The sequence below is a fragment of the Nelusetta ayraudi genome, unplaced genomic scaffold, assembly GCF_046127955.1.
Source record: "Nelusetta ayraudi isolate G7.1 ecotype Tasmania unplaced genomic scaffold, CSIRO-AGI_Nayr_v1 ptg000017l, whole genome shotgun sequence".
Lineage (NCBI taxonomy): Eukaryota > Metazoa > Chordata > Actinopteri > Tetraodontiformes > Monacanthidae > Nelusetta > Nelusetta ayraudi.
Window position 1 is genome coordinate 9547100 of NW_027466067.1, and position 20610 is coordinate 9567709.

The following is a 20610-nucleotide window of genomic DNA, read 5'->3' on the forward strand; positions in this document are numbered from 1 at the left end:
TTCTAGCTTAAGTGCCGTGTCCTTGGTTTCAGTGTTGATGTTAAATCTCACGGCAGAGTTATGAGTCGGTGATCTAACTACCTGGCTATGACAGTTTTCTGAAGGTGCATATTTCAAATGACAGCATCCCACTTCAGTAGATGGACCAGATGTTGTAGGAGTTATCACATTGTCTGCCTGAAATGTGCTAAAGTGAAGAAGAGACTGCGTAAAAACGAATGACGTCTGTCATTGGGTGTTTGTGTCCGTCACTAGCAGAATACCGGTTTCAGTAGGTGAAAAGGGCCATCTAGTGGTGAACTCCGGTACCATGTTTGGAATTTAAGAATCGTGAGTTTTTGTTGCATTCTGCTTCATTGGATGGTGCTAGTCGCTGTTCTCGTCCCTCTTCAAAAAAAAAAAAAGGAAGGTGGGGGGGAAATCAAAATAACTGGGAAAAATATCACTTGGTTAGAGACATTTACTGCCATACAGTTACATAACACAATTATTAGCAAACTGCTTCCTTTTCAAAAAAACAATTCTAAAACGGACTGATAATTAAACTTAAAACTCTGAAATCATTTTGAGATTTTCTTCAGAAATATTTGCAGTTTGTCCGGCAATGATATATGTTTTTTAAGATATTTGATATTTCACCATTTAACCAATTCACCATTTTCTCGGTTTCATTCTGTGAGGTCGACTCGGCAAAGCTCCACCTCCACCACTCAGCTCCATGTGACTCTGTGTGGGTGAGGCTCCGGGGTGCACTTGTCTCTCTGTGTTTCATTGCGTCTCCTGAGCAGGAGGCCAAGGCTCGGCTGGAGGGAGAGGCGCAAGTGTGCCCCGGAACCATGGACTATCAACAGAAACTGGCCGAGAAGCTCGTCATTCTCAATGAGAGAGGGACCGGGGTGCTAATACGCATGAACTACATCAAGAAGGTGAGGGCGAGCAGGAAGAGTCAAAGCTCACCACAGAAAAGAGAAACCAGGAAAAAGGGAACTTTGTTCTTTTGTCACGATACTTTAACATTAGCCAACAATGTCAGTTTGAAATGATGCATCTAAGATTTTACACGTCAGAAATGCCGACATTTTTTCTCTTAGGTTTGTTCTAAAACACATTTCCATGCCAAAGTGGGTATAAATTGGCAATTTAAAGCAAACGACCTTCAGCCTTAAGACAAATAGGGTTTGATTGTAAAACTGTTATTATCGCTGCAATTTTTGTATTTAAAGGGGGGGAATTGTGTAAAACCAATCATGTAATAAGATATTGGTTGAAATTAATAAACAATAGAATGTCTGCGTTCAAGCCACGTTTGACCCCTATATTCAGTCCACTAAAGAGATTCAACACTTACTCTAAGTCAGATAGGTGTACTGTAGGTGAACAAAAGTGAAAGCTAAAGTAACAATGACGTGATGATCAGTTTTATTCAGAGTTTTTGTGAGGTGCATAATCCGCAGCATTGTCTCTCAAGCGGCAGCCGAACTTTTGGTCCCCAACAGGAAGTGCGAACAGGAAGTGAGTCTGAGTTGTCAGTCATCTTGAATTTCAGTTATTCTGAGCTGCAGTGAAACACACGCACACACACACACACAGCAGCAACAGCAGCAGCAGCAGCACAACAACAACAAGAAAATAAATGCTTTGTCAAAAAAAACAACAACTAAAAGGCGAAAATGAATTAAATTTGTCGTGATACCAAAAAGACTGCTGTTCGCCACCTCATAATCACGTTACTTTTTTCCCTCAAGGCTGTTAGAAAGGAATCAGAGAGTGGGAACTTGCTGAGTATGCAAGCTTAAAAAAGAGAGAACTTTCCAAAGGCAGCTTTGACGCTTGGGACGTGCTGCTGCTCATCTCTCTGCTGACAGCACAGCTACGCCAGGGCAGTTTCATGTTAAATATCCGGCCCATGAGGGAGGTATGGAAAGAGATGTTCGTTCTCCACAATCTGCTCAGCTACTCTGAAGATCGAAGTTCTTCACCTGGATGGAAAAACACAACATTTGTACAATGTTGACAGAAATGTTCACAAGATGGTGAAATGATGGTGTCGGCAGGATGAAGAACACAATGTGCAACCCCACCCTTTCTGCTTTCATTTCACCACAGACCTGCGCAGACCCAAAGAAGCGGCTCTCCTTCCTCACCGATAAGGGCATGGAGCCGGCCATCAAGTACATCAATAAGAAATTCCCCAACATTGATTTCAGGGGGAACATTGTAAGTGAGGAAGCCAGCTTGAAATGCATGACAAAACAATAAGATGTTGTATTTACTATTTATTCTTCTTTTATGCTCTGCTCATTGAAGGTGTCTAATGAAAACCATTAGATTTCTGTTGACTCTGAATGCGAGTGTGAATGATTAAATCTTACAAAAATGTTTTATCCAGCATGATTGATTATCCAAAAACTCAATTCATGACAATATGGATAATTATAAATAATATACAGCCTTAATCATTTATAGCACCCTGCTGAAAAATAAATGCTTTGTTGTACCTACAGTAATTTTTGATCAGGCCAAAAACAGACCAACTTCAATGCCAGAGTGTGGTCCTAACACCCCAACTCCTTTCTTCCTTCTGTCTTGCAGCACAATCTGATCAGCATCCAGCGACAGAAAACCGAGGTGCTGACAGCCACAGCAAGCTACTACGACTCCTTCCTGGACGTCATAGAGTTCCGGGTGATTTTTTTTTTTCTCCTCATCCGTATCTCTCTCCGGAGGTTCACATGGCGTCATGTGATTAACGCACAAAAGCAACAGCGGAAATCGCATCCGTGCCACGCATCCAACTCATCAAATCATAACAGTGAAGAATGGAAATGCATTGCTCTTCCGCTGTCCGGACTGAAATTTGCTCACCTGCTGTTCCCAGTATTTTGATTTAGAAGAAGACATTTACATATAGAGTGGTTTATTTTGGTGCGGGGATAAAATCATCATAATCGATTAATTCCAAAGATCAAGGATTGGCAGTACAGGTTAGCTACAGTCCTGTGAGGGAGGTCACGCTGCATCACCTTATAGCTGTGAGATTTTGATTTGCTCTGTGATGTAGTTTTCAATAATCTGATCATGTCTCTTAATTTTTTTTTTTTTTTGGCGTGTTGTTAGAATAAATGCATGCTGAGCTTGTTGTCTAATCCCTTCCTTTTCTCCATTCAGGACCATGTTTACGAGCTGCTCAACACCATCGATGCCTGTCAATGCTTCTTTGACATTGTGAGTTCACACTGTTGTGACCACATTTGCAGCATAATTACATTGTTATTATTATATTATAATCATTAAATCAAGAAAGTCTCATTTCCCTTGCGCTCAACATGTCCCACATACACTATTTTGCACTGACCAGCATGCCTTCTTGTTCTCTTTTCTCCTTGCAATGCATGTACAATCACTGGGATCATTGCACAGTTGTTACAAGTTAATTAAGACATCACTCTAAAGCATAGTTGGCTTATTTATAATTTAGTAAAAATAAATAAGATAAGATAAGAAAACACTTTAAAAGTACAATTTTCACAGTACTTTTTTATGGACAAATACCCCATAAAACTGTGGCAAGAAATATTCCAAAGATTGAGAGTGATCTCCGTGACATTGTGGCCTGGTGAAATGGTTAAAAAGATGATGGGGAAACTCGTCAGAAGATGATTCTTGAATTCCTGATTTCAGCTCGTCAACTTTGACTTCACCAAGAACTACTTGGACTTGATCGTGACCTACACGTCTGTGATCCTGATGCTCTCCCGCATCGATGACAAGAAGGCGCTGGTGGGCATGTACAACTGCGCCCATGAGATGACCAACGGCTCAAGGTGAGAAAATGTATAGGATCTTAGTTGCGCTGTTGCACTAGTATTAGTACGATGGCGGGTTTTTCACAGTCATCAGGGCAGTATTTGTTTTTTGAAACCATATAGTCAGTGTAATTATTGTAGTCATATTTTAACACCCACACTACACTGCTAATCCTCCCTGGTAGCCTACCCACCTTGCCTTGTATCTATGCATCTGCTCAACAAGGATTCTTATTTAAATTTTCCACAGACTTACACTCCAGCTCTTCTTTTTTCACAGCTGTGCCCGTAGACAAAGCTGTACAATGTTGTGGGCCATTTACCGCTAGCGAAATGCAACTGTTGCCATTGATTGTCTACATACTGTGATAACTCCAAATGCAGCGACCCGTCCTACCCACGTCTGGGCCAGATGTTGCTGGAATACGACCAACCATGGAAGAAGCTCACAGAAGAGTTTCGACCTCACACTAAGGTGAAGTCGGCGCTTATCTTCTCAAACACTTAACAGATCTGACAAAAGGTTATTATTCTTTAACTTTGTGAAAGTATCAGATGCCATTATTACATACAGTATAGTACAACAGTGGAAAAGACAGTGTCAATAAGCCGAAAATAAAACATAAATAAACTAAACTGCAACAAATAAGTCAAGTAAACAGAATCAAAGGTTTGTGAATGAATTGCGAACTATGCTGATGATGTTACACTTTAAACCTCAACAGTCCATCCTGCTAAAATGCAGCGCTGCATTGTGCATCACATTGGCCATTTCATCCCACTGACTCTTCTGGCTTGTCGTCCTCCTTGGATTCCTCCCTCCAGACTGTGACCTCAGCGTTGCTCTCCCTGAAGATGGTCTACCCACGCAGGAACCTGCCAGCAGAGCAGTGGCGCAGCGCTCAGCTCCTCAGCCTGCTCAGCGCTCCGACGGCCATGCTGGATCCCGCCTGTTGCGACACGGTGAGTCGCCGCCGAGGGCACTGGACACACATTTGTGTCCAAAATAAGTTTTATATTTCACCGGTGCCATTCGCACAGTTGAGACAAGCTGTCGCAGCCAGACGATGGAACTTCCATGTTTATTAACCTCTGTACTTCTGCTCAAACTTTTACTTTAACTCATCTCCCTTTATGTCCCATCCCGTCCTATTTAATGGTCTCTGTCCCCATCACTTGTGACCACGGGGGCTCTTTTGATGTACTGTTATGGTACAGCCGCTCAAAGCGCCTCATAAAAGGAACAGCAACTTTACCCAGTGAAGGACCTGAAGGCAGATACTTGTGATAAATATACAACACAATAAACAGGGCAGGCACTCACGTCCACTTATTTTAAATCCATGAAGAATACTATATTTTATTGAAACACTTTTTTACTTCCTTGACTTTTTGTTGCTCATCGACCAGTGGGTCGACATTTAAGGCTGTACTGAATCCATATAACTGTGTTGTTCATAACAGATGGCGTGTGAATATCTGTCTATGGAGGTGATGGAGCGGTGGATAATTAGTAAGGACCCAGAACACAATTCTATATCCTTTGCTTTGTACATACATGATTCATAACATGAGGATATCACATGCGCATGACGGATTAGGCCGGGTTGGTCAACCATTATTGTTGAAGGGGGTCCAATTAGTTTTCTTTGAATTAGTTCTAAATGTTGTAGCTCATACAATTACAACATCACACTTAGAATATTGGCATATTGACATTTTCAATGCTAGTCAATTTCATCTTGGCACACACACAGGCAGACAGAAACATATTCTATACATGCAGTAGTGGAAAAAAGCTTTTCAACACTCTAATTCTGCTAAAGGAAATTGCAGAATGATTCTCAATGCACTATGTCACAACTGCATGGGGTGTCCAAGAACCCTTTTTTCACCACTGTACATCATTAATACCCAAATACATTGTTCAAAGTGAATCTTCCTGCCTCTCTCATAACACGCACTTCGCTGCCTGCTTTTTTATTTTCTAGTTGGCTTCCTCTTGTGCCACAGCAGTCTGAACACAAACCAGGCTTCCCAGGAACTGTGGAAGATGGCGCTGCGGAGCGGCTTCTACCTCACGCTCACCAGAGACGAGCTCCTCAACATACACAAGGTCACCGAGGACCTTTTCGACAACATTAAAGGGTACGAAAGGCGCTCTGAGCACAGCCGCTGCAGCATTAGGAAACAGCCGCTGCAGATACACGTGCCCTCGAAAAACATACAATCACAGACAGTTTTGGAAATCAAAGGGCACCGATACCTTTGATCACAAGGCAGGTTAATTGTTTTGAGGCCGAGGTCTAAAAATTCACACCATACCCACATCACCCTCGACTAGTTCTCCAGTTTCAACAGCCTCTATCAGCTGCCCTGTAATGTTGTTCAATTACCAGATACAGCAAGCGCGTGGCAGACGTCAAGGAGTGCCGCGATCACGCTTTGGCCAACTGGTGAGGTTTCAACTCCAAAAATGAAACACCGCTGTGCTGTGGAGAGACCCGTGAGCGCCAAAGTGCCCAGGTTGATAGTTCTTGTCTTCCCCAGCGGGGCCATGCACAGAGAGAGGAGACAGTTCTTACGAGGAGCGCTGGCTGAACTGGTTAAGTTAATGGAGGATGAACCGGGACTTCTGGGACCAAAGGTAGAGGCTAAATAAAGTAGTAATAGACTTTTTTTTATTTTTTTTTTTTATCATTTTGAAATGTATCACTCCAAGAAGAGTCAGACTGAGAGTAATTTCCTATGTTTCTCGTTTGTTCAAGGCTCTCTTTGTCTTCATGGCTCTGTCATTTTCCCGGGATGAGGTCATGTGGCTTGTCAGGCACACTGAGAATATACCAAAGCTGAAGGTGATTGATGATTACATTGACAGGTAAGTTGTAAAAAAATAAATAAATAAATAAAAATGGCTTATTACAGTGTAAAAACTTTTGGAGCTGTCAATACGCCTGCCTGTTCTGGAATGCAGCGTGTGCAGTTCGCCTCAGCCATCATCTCAGTAGATTTCTAACAGGAAGTCTGGCTATTTTTGTTTTCCCTTCTTCCCTTTTTCCAACAGCCAAATGGCAGAGCTGCTCTTCTACGTGGAGAAGCTGAGAAGCCTGATGAGAAAGTACCACCACATCGTCCAGCGCTACCACGTGCAGTACCTGGCACAGTTTGATGCCTTGGTCCTCAATGACACCATCCAGGTAAGCCGTGCACGGCAAGAAGCGCACGTTTGGGTTTGCGCATGCATGTGATGAGCAGAGGGCTGGGCCTTCACTGGCAGCGCTAAGTTTAGAAACCTTCTCCTTTCACTTCTGCAGAACATGTATGTCTGTCCGGAAGAGGAGTCAGTGCTGATGAGCTCGTTTGTCTCCACCCTCTCTGCGCTGTCGATCAAACAAGGTAAACACAACACTGCACGGGGTCATTCACCTGGTACAATAACAGCATGTCAATGTGGAAAGTGAGAGCATAAAATCAATTTTCTGATCTTGAAGTGGATGAAAAAGAGGAGTTTGACTTCAGAGGGCTGAGACTGGACTGGTTAAGACTGCAGGTAGACCTCCAGTTTTTCATTTGACCGAATGTCTGCTAATTTGTATCTGTTATGATAAACTTTTTGGTTGCCTTCCATGTCAGGCCTACACAAGCGTCAACAAGGCGCCGCTCCCGCTGAGGGAATACACTGACTTGGCCAAGGTGATGAACTTGATTCAGTTCCACACCAGGATGGTGGACAGCGTGGACGAACTCTTGCACGAGACGGCGGAAGTGTCCATCTTCTGGTGGGTCTCCTCTCTTGCCTCGCCTTCGCTCCGCCTCCACCTTCTGTCTTCAGCTGAACTTGTGGCTGACTGGCTTTGCAGCTTCTTTCCGCGCACCTTTGAGAAGATGTTCACCCAGAGCTGCGAGGAGATGTACATGAAGCGATACCTCTTGGCCTTCCCGTCCGTCTGCTCCCACTTCAGCCAGTGTGGGCACCCTTTGTGTCCAGAAGAGGTCAGTGTTTGGTCATTTCCTGACCTGCTCTAAATTCATCAAAAGAGGCGAAAACACGATATATGATATTTAAGACCCCAATAAAAAGAAATGAAAATTCTCATGTAATTATTGATTTTATAAATCATGATGATGGCAAAATATATGCATTACACAACAGGCTGGTAACACTGTCAATCAAGTTTCGATCTGTGGTATAAAGCATAAGCGTGTTCAAAATGTTAATAAACGTGTTATAAGCTGATAATTCATGATGTTTTATGACTATGACAAGCCCAGTTAATTTTCGCATTGATGGTCATGTATCATGTTTGACAGCAGGTCGTATTGTTTTTATGGCTTGTGGTTATGACATGATGCACAACCCAACACTTCAGATTCATCTGTGACACACTGCAGAGCTTTATACCCACGTTATGAATGTATCGTGAATATACGTCTAATGCATGACCGCCATAGATCTTTAATGGCTTTACGATTATGCATGATTGTATTGTCTTGTATAGGACATGCGTGTTTACACAGTGCATGGCAGTATAGCAGTATTTTCCAACGCTGACGCTGTAAACCCTCCTTGCATGTGCACCGGCTTACTGTGGGCCGGTTTGTGCAGACGGAGGTGCTGCAGAAGAGGAGTCTGCATCTATGTGTGACCTTCCTGGAGCAGATTGCCAAGATGACCAGCAGCATCGTACTGGAGCTGTGTGCCGAGCAGTGCAACCTCAACGAGAAGGTGACGTCTCGTTTCGTGTCCAACCGAGAGATAATTACCCTGCAGAGGCTGATTCTGCCTAACTGCACGTCCATTTGGAGAAGACAGATGCAGAAGACAGATGAAAATAAAACAAAAAAGGAAAAACTGATGTAAAATTGTAAAGCCGATGTAAGATAATGACTGCAGGCTTGTTGCAGAACAGTGGGGGAAAAAAAAATGATTTGCTTGCCGTGTCCATTATGAATCCAAAATTCCCATTATCTGCGTCTGTGTGTGTTTATCTTGTCTTTTCATCCGACTCCATCGTATCTTCCCCCTTTCTCTCTCTTATCTGCGCACCCAACTCTTCCCCCTTAATGACCCCTCAGCTGCAGCCAAAGCACTGTGCCGAGACCATCAGCGCCGCTCACTACAGGAAGCAGAAGAAGCAAATGCCAAAGAAAGGGGAGGTCCCGAAAGAGAAGCCAGGTGCCGAGAGCCTGAGGAAGGACCGGACTCTGGCCACCAAGTCAGCTTTTCTCTTTGCCTCGACCGTGATCGATTTGTCTATTCAGTCATTCCAACTGATTCTGCTGGTTAAAGATGATTTTCGTTGAATATTGGAGAGCTTGCGAAGTGCGCAGATGAGAGAATTCCTGAGGTTGAAAAATTGTAATTCTTAAAAACATGTTTAAAATCGTTTTCTTCGCCCTCTGCAAAGTTATTAAATTTGTTAAGAGCGCTTTAAAAACCTGTCAAAGCTGACAAGTCCACAATTTAACCATAAAAATGGAGAAAAAAATGACACACTCTACAAACTTTATGAAATTACTTGTCTGCAAACCCCCCAAAAAAACGCCAAATCGCACTGAAGTCACTGTCAAAACATTTGTCTCATGTTTCCTAAAGACTCCTAAAGTCCTCCTCTCTGTCTGTCCGTGTCCTTCTCTCTCTCCCTCCTCTGTGTCGCAGCCTGGACAAGGTGCACCTGACGCTGACCGAGCTCTGCTCCTGCTACAGCCTCTGCGGTGACCTCACCGTCTTCGACCACATCGTCGTCCCGGCGGAGTTCCTGCTGTCCCACCTGGAGAGTCGCCTCTCCGAGTACGTTGCAGCGTTTCGGCCCTGGGCCTGCTAATTCAATTTGCCTCGCTGAATTACAGGAACTAATCCTGGCGGCGTGCGGACCGTCCCTGGGCTCCGAGTCCACCGCTTTCTAACAAGCGCCCTGGATGTTTGCGCTCGTTATTAGAGACGATGGTTCGCCGCCAGAGAGATATTGTTTGGGTGTGAGATTGCTTATCAATTATTACGGAGCTGTTTTTCCCCCCTCCTCACTCACATCGCGTTTGACCTTGGGCTTCAAAAAATTCTGTCCGTTCCTAAGTCACTGGGCGTCTGACTGATTATTTGCACCATCCTTTGCAAGCATACTTGGCTCCGGGCTGACCTGCGCGCTCAACAGGCGCAGTAAACAATGTCACGTAACACGCACTCGGAGAAGAACTCAAGAGCATCTTAACCTTTCCAGTGAGACGACTCTTCAGCCGGCTAAATGGACTGCCTTCTGCCATCTGCGTCGGGCTGCGTCGCACTCACTTGCGAACCTGAGGAGACGTCCATTCTGTCACTCCCCGGCTCTGCGTCATTTCACTCCTTACCGTTATTTAGATTAGGCGACTGGTACCAGGGCAACCTGGTGTTTCTGTGTGTTGGCTCTGCTCAGCCTCACGCTTTACGCTGATGACTATCTCCTCTGTCACCCTGAGATTAGCCACCTCGGAGTCGCAGCAGAGTGCCCTCACTCTGCTGCTGCTCCATTACGATAAACAGCCTTCAAAACAAACAAACAAACAAACAGCTTGAACATGGTGAAGTGAGCACCGGGACGCCACGGCTCGTTTGGGCCGTTAAAAGGCGGCCAATCTGTCGGCTCCGGCTCGACTCGGGGCCCCGGTGAAAACTGACGGCGGTGACATGTTTCCCCAGGATCATCGTGCGAATGGCAAATTACAACCAGACCACCCAGGAGATCGCGCGTCCGTCGGAGCTGCTGGTCTCCCTGAGAAGCTACACGGCCAGCCTGCAGAGCCTCTCCAGCTACATCAACGTGGACGTCACCCGGCTGGTGAAGAGCGTCCTGCTGCAGCAGACGATGCCGCAGGACTCGCGGGGATCGCCGACCATCACCACCCTTTACTCCAACTGGTGTGTGTGTGTGATGTGAACATACGTGCAACCACAGTACAGCGCACGCATGTATGAGTTCAAGGCCACAGCTATTGCCTTTATAGAACCGTTGCAGAATGATAAAAGGGAGCAGAGCCATGAGTCTCAACAAATGTTCCCTCTTGTGGTTTTTGACTCATTTCCTGTATTTCCCCCCTGTGTCTTCCCCCGCTGTAACTTATAGATAATTTGTCCTATTTGCCTGCTCTGCTTGTTGTTGTTTTTTGCCTCCCAGGTTCCTGGAGAGTCTCTTGCGTCAGGCCAGCAACTCCCTCATCATTCACTGTCCTACAATGCACTGCTTTGTCAGCCAGAACACGGACAGCGAGCCAACTTTCAGAGCGGAGGAGTTCTCAGACGTATCAGGTCAGCCCCCAAAGCTTTACTACACCCGTCTTCCGTGACTTCAATGTCTTTTCTGAGGGGGGGCAAAAAAATTTGAGTGGATTGCTTCAGTGTTTGCTTTTTATCTAGGAAAAAGTGAAGGCTGACAAAAAGTGAGAAAGGAGAAACCTCCAAAGTCTGTCCTTTTCACATGGCTTCGTAAACAGAGATATATATATAAGCATTCTTGCATTTCTCAATATTTTTTGTATGTTAAAAACTTACGACCAATTTTGAGCTGTCACAATATCGCCCAACCAATCAGTGTCTGTTGGGGAAACAGAGTTGAGAACTCTGGGGATTGATGAGTGATGAATAATATATCAGTGATAAAATCAAGAAGAAGGCAATGAGAAGTACCAAGCTGCAGTCACCTAATCTGATTGGCGCTTTTTACCGTTGCTATATGTGACAGGCTTTCTTTGCTTTGCACCGCCTTTTTTGGCATATTTGCATGTAAAATAAATCCTGTGTACAAATGGACAGTTGAGTTCATGTGTATATGACAATTGACACACGTTGATTGTGTCAATTAGTGTTGCATGCTACATCCACGGCAACCTTTACTCATCCTTAATGGTCACTGTGATCCTATTTGCGTTTCGTCTCCGTAGATTTTAAGCTTCTGCAAGGTATTGAGAACTGGAGTGGGAACTTTCTGACATGTTATTTTGCTCTAACAGTGTTTGCATAACAAGAGCACTGAGGAATTATTTCTGGGGAAATGTTTTCCCCGCTTTCATGTCCAGCAGACACTCGGCCCTCCACCTAGGGGCTCATAAAGTTGGCCCGTACTGCAATCCTCCAGTGATCTCCGTCCTGAGGAGCCCGAGAGGCATCTTGTCTTTTCTCAGATCTCACACCCCTCTGGTGACAGCGCACACTGGGAGAGTCATTTTCTCTAAGAAGGAAATGTGATCACTGAGGGTTTTTTTTTTTCCTCCATCGCCTGTCAAGCTGCTCATTCTGATTGCTGATTCTGGTACTGCTCATCTCCTCCATTGGCTGCTGTGTTCTAATCCTGCGTCACAGGCCCTCCTGTCTGAGAGCACATTTGTGCTGGATGTATTGAATCATATATTGTTAATTTCAATCCCAATATTAGTATCGATCAGTGCCAGCGTAATGAGATCTATGCTTTAGTTTCAGCCACTCTCCTGAACGCACTGGTGTAGTTTAGACATTCAATCTGGCTGACAAGTATTGTTTCTCACAGCACAGAGCCATATTTATTGTACCACACCCATAAATTGAAATAAAATAGTTTTTCACCTCATCTCATAAAATGATAGTGACGATTCAGCAAACTACCAGGACAAATTCTGTCCTAGATTTTAACTAATTGATAATTTGTTAAGGAAAAATCACAAAACCTCCAACAGAATTGGATGGAGCGTCCACCTCGATGAGTGAAAAAGTATCTTTATTGATAGCAATGTCGTTACTGACCTTGTGTTTACTTGGTTTTGGACTGATACCAACTTTTACAGTATCGCTCACCACCGCTCACACAGGTTATATCCCCTCAAGCCACAAGGATTCTGGCACGAACCCACACTCTGAACTGTGCTGCGCGCAGACACTTAACCCCGGCGATCAGCGCACGAGGAAACAAAACAAAAAGCCCTCACACGACTTTGCGCTGTCCATCCATTGCTCCTCCGTAGAGGCGGTGACTCACTTGCTCACCCCGTTACGCAACTCTATTTTTAACCGCACACGTCCTCATCCGTCCATACTCATTGAGCTGAGTGGAAGCGCTGACAGCTTCAGCACTTTGCTCAGTTTAGCTGCACTCGGAGCAAATTCGATCTGCGTGCTGTCTTGGATCCGCTGCCAGGGCCCAAGACGAAGCGCCAAGCTGGAAAGAACCGCGCCGACCAAAGCCGGGCCACATTCGTGCATTTATTTTTTTTTCTCCACACAAATGACTTTCTTTTTCCCTAACTTGACAGCATCATTTAACCTCTGCCAGTCCTTTATCTCCCTTCAATCAGCACCCTTTAATTATTCATATCGCCCTGTGGACAGAGCTGAAGGCGCTGGCGGAGCTCATCGGCCCGTACGGCCTGAGTTTTCTGGGCGAGAACCTGATATGGCACATCACCTCTCAAATCACTGAGCTGAAGGTAGGATGTGGTGAACGGATTTACATGGCTGTCACTGAGGTGAGGACAGGAGACTGTGCCACCCTTGAAGGTTGTGTTTTCCCAGCCGTGAAATTACCCAAAACATGCAAAAAGGATTATTGCCTGTTTGAAAAAAAAAAAAAAAAAACACATTTTGCTTTTAGGTGACATCTGCCTTGCTGTCATTTGACGCTTTTATGTCATAATTGACGATTGTATTACAATAGAACTAATTTCATCAGAATGTTGCCAGTCCAACTGTTTTTCCTTTAGTTTCAGACACTGCTTCTAGTTTCCTCACATTTGCTCACTTCTGTAAGACCTCTCACTCTGACGTCTGTGACTTTAAAAAAAAAAAAAAAAAAGACTAATGGGCCGTTAAAATGAATACAGTTGTCTGCCACATCTGTGACCTCTCCCTTTAACAACTCAGTGAGAGACAGGTTCACATCGTCCACTTCCCGTCCACCCTTCTCTCCCGTTAGAAAATCGTGACTGAAAACATGGACGTCCTGGTGCAGATGAAGAACTGCTTCGATAATCCAGAGGAGATGGCCCACCTCAAAAAGAAGCTGACAGGTGAGAAGTGGAGTGGGAGAATGCGGCCGCGGAGGGGATGGAATGAAGAGGTGGAGGTGTAGAGAGAGACAGAGTGCAGGAGGAGAGCAGCTAATGCACTGTAAATGAAGTCAGAGGGAGGGTGACAGAACATTGATGTGCACAGATCAGAATGGGTGGATGGAGAGAACATACGGTGCTGTGAAAAAGTATTTGCCCCCTTCCTGATTTCTGTGTTCTTTGCATATTTATCACACACAAAGGTTTCAGTTCATCAAACCAATTTTAATATCACACAGAGACAATGCAGTTTTTAAATGATGATTTAATTTACCAAGGGGGCAAAAAATACAAACCTATCTGGCTCTATGTGAAAAAGTAATTGCCCCCCTTTGTTACATCACAAAGTAGCTGTGACTAACCACAGCTTTGGGAAAGCTGAGTTCAATTTCACAGGCCACACCCAAACCTGATTACCACCACATTTGTTGAATCAAGAAATCACTTAAATAGAATCTGTCAGACAAAGTGAAGCAGGCTACAAGATCTCAAGAAACAAACTCATCATGCCACGATCCAAAGAAATTCAAGAAAAAAATTACAAAAAATGGGACTGAAATCTATCAGTCTGGGAAAGGTTACATAGCCATTTCCAAGGCTCTGGGGCTCCAGCGAACCAGTATCAGAGCCATTATCCACAAATGGAGAAAACTGGGAACAGTGGGAAACATTCCCAGGAGTGGTCGACTAACTAAAATTACTCCAAGAGTGCGACGACGACTCGTCCAGGAGGTCACAAAAGAACCAAGAGCAACATCCAAAGAACTGCAGGCCTTGCTGACCTCAGTTCAGGTCAGTGTTCACGACTCTACCATAAGAAAGACACTGGCAAAAAAAGGCCTCCATGGGAGAGTTCCCAGGCGAAAACCACTGCTGTCAAAAAAGAACACAAAGGCTCGTCTCGCATTTGCCAAAAAACATCTTGATGATCCTCAAGACTTTTGAGAAAACATTCTGTGGACTGATGAGTCAAAAATTGAACTTTTTGGAAGGTGTGCGACCCGTTACATCTGGCGTAAAAATGGCACAGCGTTTGATGAAAAGAACATTATGCCAACAGTGGAGCATGGTGGTGGCAGTGTGATGGTCTGGGGCTGCTTTGCTGCCTCAGGACCAGGACAACTTACTGTGATTGATGGAACAATGAAATCTGCTGTCTACTAGAAAATCCTGAAGTAGAACGTCCGGCCATCAGTTTGTGCCCTCAAACTCAAGCGCGCTTGGATCATGCAGCAGGACAATGATCCGAAACACACCAGCAAGTCCACCTCTGAATGGCTAAAAAAAAAAAAAAAATTAAGGTTTTGGAGTGGCCAAGTCAAAGTCCGGATTTAAATCCAATTGAGATGCTGTGGTGTTGCTAGAAAACCCTCCAATATGGCGGAGTTGAAGCAATTCTGCAAAGAAGAGTGGGCTAAAATTCCTCCACAGCAATGTGAAAGTCTCATCACCAATTATCGTGAACGCTTGATTTCAGTTATTGCTGCCAAGGGTGGCACAACCCGTTATTAGGTTCAGGGGGCAATTACTTTTTCACATAGGGGCAGATAGGTTTGGATTTTTTTTGTGCCTTAATAAATTCAATCGGCATTTAGAAACTGCATTTTGTATTTCCTTGGGTTGTCTCTGTGTTATATTAAAATTGGTTTGATGATCTGAAACCTTTGTGTGTGAGAAATATGCCAAAAAACCCCCAGAAATAAGTCACTGTCACTCACCATCCTTACATCATATCATCATCATAGACCAGTGGACAAAAAAAAAAAAATGGTCTTGGTCCGTCTGTTCATCTGGTGCAAGGGAATCATTGCAGTCCAAGAAAATGATTGCACTTTAAAAGAAAACACAAGGTACAAGGAATGTATAAGTTATTCAGTTGTTAGTGGAGTGTTTGAAATAAAACATAAAATTTAGGTAATTATGTAAATTGTATGTTGCTGATTGGACTTTGAGTTCAGGCATAACCGTTTGTTCTTATAACGTGTCAGGAACTTAATAATAGTAGTAATAGTAAAATCAACTTTAAAGCATTACATTTCAAGCACAAATATTTCTTCCAACCAGTTAAGTCACCAATATAATAGTGTATATAACAATTACCTTCTCATTTGAACACGTCAATCACAATTAGATCATCACCTTTCCTGGAGATGATTTCTATAATGACAATGTAATGTAAAAGCAGAAACAGGGAAAATCCACGATCAGTCTGATGAGCTGTGAGTCGCAGGTCCATCAAACCGCTGCGCTGAGGTCAACCTTTCTTCTTCTGAACTCTTCCACACAGGCAGTGAAAACCTTCTGAAGAGGATGACCATCATCGGGGTGATACTGTCCTTCCACTCGATGACAAAGGATTGCCTTAAAGATGTAATCTCCTGGAAATTTACAATACGTTATTATCATACATGCATTAGAAAAACTGTTTGTTTACAGCACAGCGTTTTTAGTGGTTTAAGTCAGAATAAGTCAACGCAATTATGTATTAAGTGATGTGTAAATCAGATGAAACCAAAAGTAGAAGAAACAGTAAGTGGACCAGGACTGAAGAAATATATTTATTCTTCCAGGCAAGTCTATTTTATACACAGAGCATTAATTAATGAATTAATAAATGAATGAGTTAATTATGATTTAATGCACTGTTGCTTTCATTTAAGTCAATCCAGAGAGCGTTACAGTCATGAATGAAGTCTTGCGATCTTGTTCTCTAGATCCTGCTAAAGCATTGTCCCTACATGATGGGGCCCATTGAATGTCTGAGAAACGTCATCTACCCTGACGATGACATCAAGGTAAACCGCAGCTTCGCCACCTCAACCGCAAACCCTCCTTTTAGGATCTCACACACTGACACAAATGTAACTGTCAGTTTTTGCCTTTATTTGAGAAAAAAGAAAAGAAAGAAAAACAACAGCGTCACTGTTTTAACAAGTAGTAGTATACAGTCACAAATTAAAAACTTTTGAAAGGATAATGACAGGGGAAAAGATGTTAGAGTTCACCTAATTGTTTCTGTTTTTTTACACCGATGTTTTGGAGTGACTGGTGGGAGACGCAGCAGAATTTATTTTCACAGGGCAGAAACGTCTTAGTGGGAGAGTCAGAGAGAAAAAAAACAAATCTTTATTCTCTCTAGTACCAACCAAATCAAATTCCTTATCTCCCTCTGGAGCAATCTGTGTGACTCAGTAGCCCCGCCTCCCGCCTTACTCACTTACGTCTGGCCTCTGAGTGAGGCACGACAGCCATGCCAAAGCCGCCACCAGGATAACCCCAAAGACGTCAGCAGCGCGCTCATGCCTCCGTGAGAGAGGCCGCGACTGCTGCTGCAGCTCCGCACTCCTCGACCACATCAGTGGAAACATTTTTTGCGCGGGCGGCCCAATCTCGCACGAAAGCAGAAACGCCAGTGCAAGACCGCAAACCTGTGTGTCACGGCAGGGAGGCTCCCCCGGTGGAGGGGGGAGGTAGTGCAGTGTTTCGGATTTCCAGCTGATTTGTACCGGCTTAAGTTTCTGTGAAACAGACTCCAAAGTCTCTAAAATATGCGCTGTTGTTTTATTGTGCCGCGACTCCCCCTCCCCTCCCCCCGCAGACGACCCTGGGCATTTTTCAGCTGGCGTCCGCGGCCGGCTTCAAGTGCGACATCAATCCGACCCTTGTGGCCGCCATCACCAGCATGCAGACAGGTAGCGTAAAAAAAAAAAAAATCCATCGGTGCCACTTTCGGAGGACAGCTTGGCCGTCACGCTCTCTTATCTCTCTGGTCTTGCAGACAACACGTCGATGGATCAGGAGTACAAGCTGTCCTGCCTGCTGCTGGTGCACATCGCCGTGTCCCTGCCCACCTTGGCCCTGGACCCCAACTCACTCTACAGCCAGCAGAACGGAGGTGCAAGTTCATTCGGCCATTCGTTCCCAGCTGCTGCGAAACCTCCTGACAGTAATTAGTCCCCCCGGCAGCCACTCCGCAAAGCGCTAACGACCGCTTCTATTGTAACGGACGCTCTGCCCCGGAGTCAAGCCGCCTTGTTTACATCTCGCGTATCAGACTTTCCCGTTTGATTGGCGCGGTCTGGTGGAAATTACGCCGGGGTAATGAGAGACTTTTGTTTGGAGATAGCTTTGTGTGACGCGCATCCCGTACGGTTAGTCTTGGCCTGCGGCCCCGGCGACCCCTGCCGCTTGGCTTTGAGCCTGGATCGCAACATTTAGAGCAAATTGCCGAGATTGCTATCGGAGCGGCGGCCGGCGTTTGCCCGTCTCTGTTAACAATCAGAGGTTGAATTCAAGTCAAACGTGCCGATTGTAAAGTCCTTTCCCAAAGCACAGAAAACATCCTCTCGGTAGCCTTTTCCATTCGCCACTTTCGCTGACGACTTCTCCGTCTTCGCAGGCCACAACAACAACATCCACTGCTTGGCAACAGCCATCAACCAAGTGGCCGCTGCCATGTTCACTGTTCAGGGCAAGAACATCGAGCACCACCTGAAAGAGTTCCTCCTGGTAAGCCGTGCAACAATCAGCGCTCCTGCCGCAATAAATAAAACCAGTAATGCAGAGTGAACAAAGGGGAATTGAAACACAGGCGCTGAATAAGCAGCTGGTCATGAGAAAGAAGCAATATTAGACACATGCAATGCAAGAGATATAAAAGTTTCTCACGCTACACTCCAACAATAGCGGAGTTAAAGAGGTTTCTCAAGACTCTGCCAACATTTTGCTCCGTTTGAGGTCAAGTTGACCGGTGTTGAAAAGAAAAAAAAAAGTTCCACTTGTTTGATCTGCGTCCTTTTAACGTTGTTTCGCCCCGCAGATGGCCTCCTCCACACTGCTACAGTTGGGCCAAAACATTGAGAGACTGGAGTGCAAAAACCGAGAGTCCGTCTACCTGCTCCTTCACATGGTAACGTCAACCACGCAGTATTAGTTGTGTGTTTTCAACGAGAGTTAATTCATTGGTGGGTCCGGAGACTCAAATTCCAATTCTTTATTTTTTAAAAAAAGTACATTAATCAACATTTCCACGAGAAAGAAAATATACCCAAGTTAGCTGAAGGCTAATTTCCATCGGCTGTCCCTTTGCCGGGTGTTAATAGACTCTTCAATAAAATACATGATAGACAAGAAGACATCATGAAGACGGACAGATACAGTACAAAGATTAAATAAATACAACAGTTTTAAAGGACATTCATCCGGTCACTATCTGATACAGACAAAATAAGAAAAGAAAAGAAAAAAACACTATCCACTAGTAGTCGTAGTACTACTAGTGCTCACATTGTTGGGAGTCAACAAGCCAGGTCTTTGCGTTGACTTTAAATGAGTGATATGACGGACACTCAATAACAGTAATGTAATCATCTGAAAAAGTGAAACATAAACAGTATTTCCCATTCAGCCTAAAGTGTGAGACATCTGCATATTGTGTTGCACAAATCTATAAAAATAAATAAAAATACAACAAATAAAGACAGGTCCTTACACCAGATCCTTTGAAAAATCGGTGTGTATCTGATAAATGCTAAGCTAAACGCCTAGCATTAAATGGCTAAAAGCTAAAACTATTCAGCTTCCTTGTCAGTCTTGCAGAAATCTAATATTTACGAAACGTGTGATTGTTTCAGATTGTGGAACAATCTCCTTACCTGAGTCAAGACATGCTGGAGAGTTGCTTTCCGTACGTCCTGCTGAGGAACTCCTACAGAGACGTGTACAAATCCTTCATTGTCACTCTGGGATAAAGACTTCAACAGTTATTTTCATTAATATATATCTGTACAAACATTAGCCTTTTTATGTTTTCATGTGTTTAGCAGTTTAACCTCGGTGGCGGTGTTCACGCCGTAGCTTTGCTGAAGTGTTGCACTAACAGATGCAATAATGGGACGATTTTAAGCCATGTTTTCCAAGTCAAACACACCATTGTATTCAAACTTATTTTTCCGATGAATAAATATTATAATACATCTTTTGTGTCCTGCATTGAAAAAGAAGAAAAAAAAAATCCCCACTTATTTTTACCCTCTTGTGTTTCCTTTCTGAGACTTCCTCCTTTTTGTTTCATGTACAATGTAAATGACACGGTGTTGTTTTCGAGCCAGAAGTGCTCTCTGCCTATTCATTCCCTCTCTTTCCCCTCTATTGTCTCTACCTCTCTCGCCCCGTTCTGCAGCTATCTTTGGTCGGTTGCTACACTGGAGATATGGGTGTATGTAACTGTGTGTGTGTGTGTGTGGTGCAAATGTGTGAAGAGGCCCATCCTACTCACAAGAGAGCAAAAGGTTCAATTCCCTTTACAGAGAACAATAGTGTGTGCACACAAATGAGCAGCGGCGTGTGCATAAACAAATGGCTAATCCTAAAAACAGCTCGCATTAATAAATCAGAGGTGTTGCACGAATGCCAAAGTCACGGACAGATGCCGCTGAGCAGCCGTCTATAAAGGGCAACTTGTCCGTCAGTCTGTCAGGTATGCATGTGCAAAATAACTCGCCGGATAAAATATGAGCGGCCGAAAACAAAGGTGTTCAAATAGTCATTTGCAGCCCTTGATTGCAGGATTTTGCTAATGGGAACTATTGCCTCCACAGTGTAAACTGTCCCCAGATAATGGTGGAAAGTCTGGTCCTGGTGCAGACGCTCTCTGCTGACGGTGACTTGTGAAACAGAGCTGCTCTCCTGCCGACGCACACACACACACACACACACACACGCAGACACACGCGCGCAGACACCTCTATGGCTTACG

The 20610-nt window shown here is 44.3% G+C and overlaps 1 protein-coding gene and 1 long non-coding RNA gene across 2 annotated transcripts; one reads left to right on the top strand and one right to left on the bottom strand.

The window, feature by feature from the left end:
- Positions 1-720: 720 nt before the first annotated feature.
- nckap1l (NCK associated protein 1 like) lies at positions 721-19828 on the top strand. Its single transcript, XM_076025306.1, has 31 exons — positions 721-926; positions 2107-2217; positions 2593-2685; positions 3169-3225; positions 3682-3824; positions 4191-4281; positions 4632-4769; positions 5271-5319; positions 5798-5954; positions 6206-6262; positions 6357-6453; positions 6575-6684; positions 6871-7003; positions 7121-7202; positions 7298-7356; positions 7440-7585; positions 7667-7799; positions 8413-8532; positions 8883-9022; positions 9466-9597; positions 10483-10701; positions 10958-11088; positions 13138-13235; positions 13721-13814; positions 16141-16223; positions 16568-16648; positions 17452-17545; positions 17632-17748; positions 18253-18362; positions 18673-18762; positions 19487-19828. Exons 1-31 carry the CDS (start codon positions 837-839, stop codon positions 19601-19603), a joined length of 3372 nt encoding a protein of 1123 aa, XP_075881421.1. The 5' UTR covers positions 721-836; the 3' UTR covers positions 19604-19828.
- LOC142887570 (uncharacterized) lies at positions 11095-11826 on the bottom strand. The gene is made up of 3 exons (XR_012926554.1): positions 11691-11826; positions 11335-11480; positions 11095-11249 (listed from the first exon to the last, which is right to left on the bottom strand). It is a non-coding gene; the product is annotated as an uncharacterized LOC142887570 (long non-coding RNA).
- Positions 19829-20610: the final 782 nt, after the last annotated feature.

Excerpts from the sequence above, each read along its gene's own strand:
- nckap1l (XM_076025306.1), top strand. The coding sequence starts at position 837 with ATGGACTATCAACAGAAACTGGCCGAGAAGCTCGTCATTCTCAATGAG. Across the intron at positions 16,224-16,567 it reads CAAAGGATTGCCTTAAAGAT|ATCCTGCTAAAGCATTGTCC; the intron begins GTAATCTCCTGG and ends CTTGTTCTCTAG. Across the intron at positions 18,363-18,672 it reads ACCTGAAAGAGTTCCTCCTG|ATGGCCTCCTCCACACTGCT; the intron begins GTAAGCCGTGCA and ends TTCGCCCCGCAG.